Source organism: Meleagris gallopavo, unplaced genomic scaffold (assembly GCF_000146605.3).
Source record: "Meleagris gallopavo isolate NT-WF06-2002-E0010 breed Aviagen turkey brand Nicholas breeding stock unplaced genomic scaffold, Turkey_5.1 ChrUn_random_7180001951169, whole genome shotgun sequence".
Lineage (NCBI taxonomy): Eukaryota > Metazoa > Chordata > Aves > Galliformes > Phasianidae > Meleagris > Meleagris gallopavo.
This window is the reverse complement of record NW_011212333.1, coordinates 12,478-18,740: the sequence shown is the minus strand read 5'-3', so window position 1 is coordinate 18,740 and position 6,263 is coordinate 12,478. Positions and strand designations below refer to the sequence as shown.

The following is a 6,263-nucleotide window of genomic DNA, read 5'->3' as shown; positions in this document are numbered from 1 at the left end:
AGCGTGGCTGCGGGGCGCCGGGCGGTGTCCTGTGGGACGGGATGGGTCTTCCTCAGTACCCGCAGCACTCGGCCCCGTGGGCACCCAGGTCCTGACCGCCAAACCATTGGTCTGTCCGATTGACCCGTGGGCTTTTCCCCTCCCCCCAAACGCAGCGTCTGGAGATGGGGAGTCGCATGGGAACTAAGTACAGCCCTCTGCTTCACTCCTCACCCCCAAATCTATAACAGGATAACTGTGACAGAGAGGATGCATGGGACCGTGGGCACTCCAGAATCCCCCCTCTCTGGTATTCTCTGGGATATTCTCGGGGATGCCCCCACCCTGCTCTGTGACCCCTTCTCCCCCCCCACTCTGTTTTTGGGGTGCTCACCATCACCGAGCGCTGCTGGAGCAGGTCCTGCTGCTGCGGTGTGAGTGGTGCAGGGGGCCCCCCAGCACTTCCTGCCCCCCCGGCAGCGGATGTATCAATGCGGGGGGAGGGGAGGGAGGGTGACAGAGGCTGCACCTGCCACCCCCCCACACCCGAAATGCACCCAGCTGCTGAGAAACCCACAGCAACGCAATAGCCTGGGTGAAGAGTGAGAGAGAGTGCGGCCCTGCGAACACTGACTACTACTACTGCTGTGACAGTTTGTGCCTGAGCCTCCAGCTATAGCTGCTGCCTCTTCCTATCCCCTACATCCCCACCGTGGGCTGGGGACATGCACAGCCCCCCAGCCCCCCGCACACACACCCCACGATACTACAGCAAAGCCCCCTTTGCCCTCACGCCCCCAGCCTCACCCAGCACCTTTATTATAAAGAGCTTTATTTGGAGTGAAAATATAGATTTGGACCCTGCCCTAGAGGGAGGGAAAAGGAGAAGGGGATCCCGTGGCTGTGCCAGATGGTAAAGGGAGATGACACTACCCAACCCTGCGGGCACGGGGGGTGCGAGATGCTTTAGTGTTTGATCCCAAGAACCTCCCCACTAACCCTTGAGGGCTACAGCGAGGCAGCAGGGGGCAAAGTGGTCCACGATCCACAGGTGGGCAGCGCCCAGTAAGGCAGTAAGGGTGATGGGGGAGCTGCAGGGGGGACGGCTGGGTAGATGGAACGAGGGGCAACAAGCGGGGTGGGGACAGGACCCTGAGTGGAGGGGGAGACGCGATCCCTGAGGGACAGAATATAACCCCAGGGGAGGACACGAGGAGGGCTCAGGAGATACAGGCTTGGTCCCCGGCTGCGGGGGGCAGCCCCCACGCAGTCACTGGGTGGGTGGTCCGGTTTGCCCCTAGACGTGTCCGTTCTCCAGGCGGCTGAGCTGCTCCTCCAGGCGGGCGATGCGCTGGCCCTGCTCCGTCACGAGCGTCCGCAGTGCCGCCATCTCCTGTAGCACCTCGTCCAGCCGCCCGCCCACCTGCGATCCGGGAACGCAATCAGCGAGACAACCGGGGTCCCGCCCACCCCACTCAAGACCACGGCCCCCCGTGTAGGTCACGTGCCTCACAGTCACGCCCACCATACCCAAGTCCACGCCCCCTTCAGCAAACAAGTCACTAAAAAATCGGCCACGCTACCAAAAGGTCACGCCCCCTGCACTCACCGCTGGGGCGGCGGTCCCGGTGCCCAGGGCCGGGGGTGCGCTGAGACGGGAGCTGGGGGCGATGGGCACCGGCGCAGTGCTGGCGGTGGCGGCAGAACGGCCGTCGTGCAGCAGGGAGTGGCGGTTCACCTTCAGCTCCCGCTGCTTGCTGGGGACGTAGGCCTGGCGCAGGGACACCAGCAACGGCCCCGCTGTCTGCCCCGCCACCCATTCCTCTGCCTCCAGCGCCGGGTCGGGGCCCGCCGTGTCGGGGTACAGGTCGTCCTGGAATAGGTCCGACTGCGCCCCACAAGCAGTGTCACCCAGGGGACCCCTGCATGAGTACCTGTCCTCCCCAGGGAGCTCTGCCCAGCTAAGTGTGCAGGGGCTTCCATCCAGGGACCTCCCCATCTGCTGCAGTGTGAGTGGAGACTCCCCACCCAGCCTGAACAGGGGCCCCCAACCAATCCCTGTTTTTGGCCTGCTTTGCCCAGGGACCGTCCCCGCAGCCCACCAAGAGACCCGTCCCAAGTTACTGTGCCCTGTTCTGGAACCCCCACCCACCTGATCTGGGTCCCCCACCCAGCCACAATGCAGAAACCCCTGTACATAGACCCGCCCCCCAATTCCCCTATGGATTCCCAAGAGCTCCCCGTTGCTCTGCCTTGCCCTAGGACCCCCACCCAGTCCACGTAGAGATCCCTCCTCAATCATGCTGCCCAGGGACCCCCACCCAGCTACTAAGCGCTCCCCAAGCCCTCCCCCCCCCGACTTACCCAGGGGCTCCCACCTATCACCCCTTGGCATCACCATTTCCAGGGTCTCCCTCAAACCAACCTCCCCCCACCAGTCCCCACTTACCTTCCTTGGCACTGTCATGATGATAGGCTCACACTTACGCTCATGCAGCTTGTAGAACCTGATGAGGCAGAGGGAAAGGGTCGTTAGAGGAGGAAACATGGGGACATGGGGGAGGACACAGGAACACCCTGGCACACTCAGCCTCACCTGGCAATCTCACACTTGCTGACGTCCAGCCCACGCTTGGGCATCCAGCCCATGCCTCGCTGCGGCTCCTTGCTGGTGAATGTATTGAGGAAGTGGATGTAGGGTGGCTCCTCTGTGATCTCGAAGTAGCGGATGCTCGAGTCGCCCTACAGGCAGCTGATGAGTATGAGGCGGGTGAGGAGGGGGCACGGGAGAGAGGTGTGGGGTCATACTTTGCCACAGACGTAGACCACATTGGTGTCAGGGTCGTAGAAGGGCAGCAAGGCCCCATTGCTTGAGTCCAGCTCCTGCAGACCCATGGGCTCCTCCAGGTTCTCCTGGAGAGTAGAGCGTCAGCCCCATGCTGCACCCCCATACGGTCCCCCAAGGGACCCCTGCAGCCCCTCACCGTGTCCCACAGTGCTAGCTGCCGCTCGCTCATGCGGCTGAAGCCAGTGGTGAAGATCTTGCCATCAGCTAGGAAGATGGCACGCATGGGGCGTGCACCCTCATGTGCCCGCTCTTTCTCCTGCAGGGTGGAAGTACAGCATGAGGGCAGCGATGTGAGACAGGTGGGGTGCAGCATGGGGGGCACACAGGGGTCAGGAAAAGTGCCCCACAAACAAGGGATGGGGACACCCCATGGATGTGGGATACTGGGGAGGGATGGAAAGTGCCCTGGGGACAAAGGGATGTGGAGGACACTCAAGAGGTGCAGGGAGCACCTGGGGACAAAGAGACACAGGGAATCAGAGAAGGATCTGATGTGCCCTGGTGACAAGGGGCAGGGATATTCAAGGAATCCAGGACAGCAAGGAGGAATGGGAAGCACCCTGGGGACAAGGGATGGGGCACCTGAGGAATACAAGGCAATGGGGAGCACCAGGGAGCAAGTGAGGACAAGGAACTGGAGGCACACAAAGGATACAGGGAAGGACGTGGTATGCCTGAGGGACAAGGGGCAGGGACATCCCAGGGATGCAGGGCATGGAGGAAATAGGGAAAACACGGTGGGGACAAGGGATGGGGACATCTAAGAAATGCAGGGTGTCAGGGAGATAGGAGAAGTACATTAGGGATAAGGGATGGGGACATTCAAAGGATGATGACACACTGGAACAGATTGCCCAAGGAGGTTATGGATGCACCATCCCTGGAGGCATTCAAGGCCAGGCTGGATGTGGCTCCGGACAGCCTGGTCTGGTGATTGGCAACCCTGCACATAGCAAGGGGTTGGAACTAGATGATTGTTGTGGTCCTTTTCAACCCAGGCCATTCTGTGATTCTGATTCTATGATGGGGAGTATCAGTGAACATCTGGGGACAAGGAATTGCAAGCATCCAAGGGCAGCAGGGAGCACCAGGGGACAAAGGATGGGAAGCACCCTGGGGACACGGGGACACTGCCACTCTGCTGTCTCACTTACCAGCAGCACAGTGCCGCGGCGGGGGTCAATGACACGCACACTCTTATCCTTACAGGCAGTGCAGAAACGGCTCCCATCACGGCTCCAGTTCACGCTGTAGATGAGGTCAGGGTGCAGCCCCTCCAGACGGTACAGCTCCTCTCCCGTACCCACATTCCAGATCAGCACCACGTTGTCACAGCCTGCATGGTATGGATGCAGCTCAACCACCTGTCCAAGTGTCACCCAGCACCCCGTGCCCATACCTGCACTGTCCCCATACCTGCACTGAGCAGCACGTTGCGGGTGCTGGGGTGCCAGGCAATGATGCCTACACGCTTCGAGTGTCCCTCCAGCACCACCACTGGCTCTGTGAGTGGCTGCACGAGGCCCCCCTCAGGCACCTGCCACACCTATGGGCAGTGAACAGCGAGAAGGTGTCCTCTGTGCCACACCACCTCAGTAACCCCTTTCCCATTCATCCCTCACCATGACAGTGCAGTCCTCGGAACCACTGGCAATGATGTGGTCGTTGTGTGGGCACCACTCGATGTCTAGCACAGGGCCTGTGTGCCCACACACAGTGGGGTACGACTTATCAATGCGGCCAGTCTGGGGATGCAGGGACAGTGTGAGGGGTGGTTAATCCTTGTTCCATCTGAGCTCCACATCCCCATCTCCATCAACCTCAACATAGCCCCAGCCCCATTTCAATGCAGCCCCATCTCCATTTCAAACAAGCCCATCCCATCCCCACTCCAATCCTGTCCCCATCCAAACCCCATCCCAAGCCTTCCCCATCCCCATCCCCAACCCATCCCTATCCCCATCCCATCCTCATCCCATCCCTGTCCCATCCCCATCCCAAGCTATTCCCAGCCCCAGCCCATCCCTATCCCTATCCCATCCCCATCCATCCCCTAGCCATCCCCATCCCAAGCCATCTCCATCCATTCCTGTCTATTCCATCCCCATCCCCATCTCCATCCCCATCCCCATCCCCATCCCTATCCCCATCCCAAGCCTTCATCATCCCAAGCCATCCCCATTCTATCCTATCCCATCCCGTCCCTCTCCCCAGCACATCCCCATCCTGATCCCAAGCCACTTCCATTCCCATTGTGTCCCCATCCCAAGCCATCCCCAGCGCCATCCTCACCCCCAGCCCACCTTGTGCAGGGGCAGTACCAGGAAGGCTCCACCGCCACTGGCCTCCACAATGATGGCCACAAAGGAGGGGTTGACAGCACAGAAGGTGCTGTCCCAGGTGACGCGGGATACACGGATGTCATCGTAGCATTGCTCTGTCTTCACTGGCTGCCCAAAGACGTGCCGGAATTTGCTCTGCCGCACCACCTTACGGAATGACATGGCTGGGGCGTACCCCGGCCCCACATCACTGGGGGGACCCCAAAACAGCTCTCCAAAGGAGCGGCCCCAGGATGGGTCTCCCGGTGGGTGGCACTGAGCAGGGGGCTTGGCCCCATCACCCGCCCTGGGTAAAGGGCAACGGTGCCCCTCCCTGCACAAGCAGGAAACCAGTGCTGGGCAAACAAACCCTGCCCTGCGGGTGTGGGGCGTGGATGGGGGGCAGGGATTGCCTCTGGGGGGACAGGGAGGAATGGGGACAGGGATTGGGATCGGAAGTACTCCTTCACAGACAGGATTGTTCTTCCCAGGTGGGTGTCATCCTATGGAGATAGAGATGTGAACAAGGATAGCCTCTATGAGGACAGGATCATTCCTCCCTGGAGAGGGATGGGGACAGTGAGTTTCCTATGGGGACAGGGCTATTTTTCCCAGGATGGGGATAGGGACAAGGATGGAGATGAGGACAGAAATGGCTACTTTGAGGACAAGGATGGGAAAAAGGGATAGCTTTATAGAGACAGGATTGTCCTTTGTGGATTAAGACAGAGATGGGAATAAGGATCAGCTCTGTGGGAACAGGGATGGGGACAGGGATTGCTCCTGTAGCACCAGGATGGTTCTTCCATAATAGGGATGGGGACAGGGATGGACCCTATATGGACAGCATTGTCCTTTGTGGATTAGGACAGGGATGGCTGCTATGGGGATAGAAACGGTTACTGAGACAGGGAAAGCCCCACTGCAGACAGGGATGGGGATAGGACTGTCCTTCCCAGGATGGGGACAGGGATTGCTCCGGTGGGGACTGGGATGGGGACGCGGATGGTCTTCACAGGGACGGGGATCGCCCCAATGGGGACACAGATGGGGCCGGGATCGCCTTTCCGTTATGGGGATGCGGACAGAGACCGGCCCAACAGCGACACCGACGG

At 60.3% G+C, this 6,263-nt stretch overlaps 1 protein-coding gene across 1 annotated transcript; it reads right to left on the bottom strand.

The window, feature by feature from the left end:
* Positions 1-794: 794 nt before the first annotated feature.
* Positions 795-5,445, bottom strand: CORO1B (coronin 1B). Its single transcript, XM_010727973.3, has 10 exons — positions 5,131-5,445; positions 4,450-4,572; positions 4,244-4,373; positions 3,982-4,163; positions 2,964-3,083; positions 2,788-2,892; positions 2,576-2,721; positions 2,429-2,486; positions 1,589-1,867; positions 795-1,402 (listed from the first exon to the last, which is right to left on the bottom strand). The coding sequence occupies exons 1-10, from the start codon at positions 5,329-5,331 to the stop codon at positions 1,277-1,279; spliced, it is 1,470 nt and encodes a 489-aa protein (XP_010726275.1). The 5' UTR covers positions 5,332-5,445; the 3' UTR covers positions 795-1,276.
* Between the last annotated feature and the right edge of the window lie 818 nt (positions 5,446-6,263).

Coding starts and splice junctions, on each gene's coding strand:
- CORO1B (XM_010727973.3), bottom strand. CDS start 5,331: ATGTCATTCCGTAAGGTGGTGCGGCAGAGCAAATTCCGGCACGTCTTT. Junction 4,164..4,243: donor CAACGTGCTGCTCAGTGCAG/GTATGGGGACAG, acceptor CATACCATGCAG/GCTGTGACAACGTGGTGCTG. Junction 2,487..2,575: donor AGCAAGTGTGAGATTGCCAG/GTGAGGCTGAGT, acceptor CTGCCTCATCAG/GTTCTACAAGCTGCATGAGC.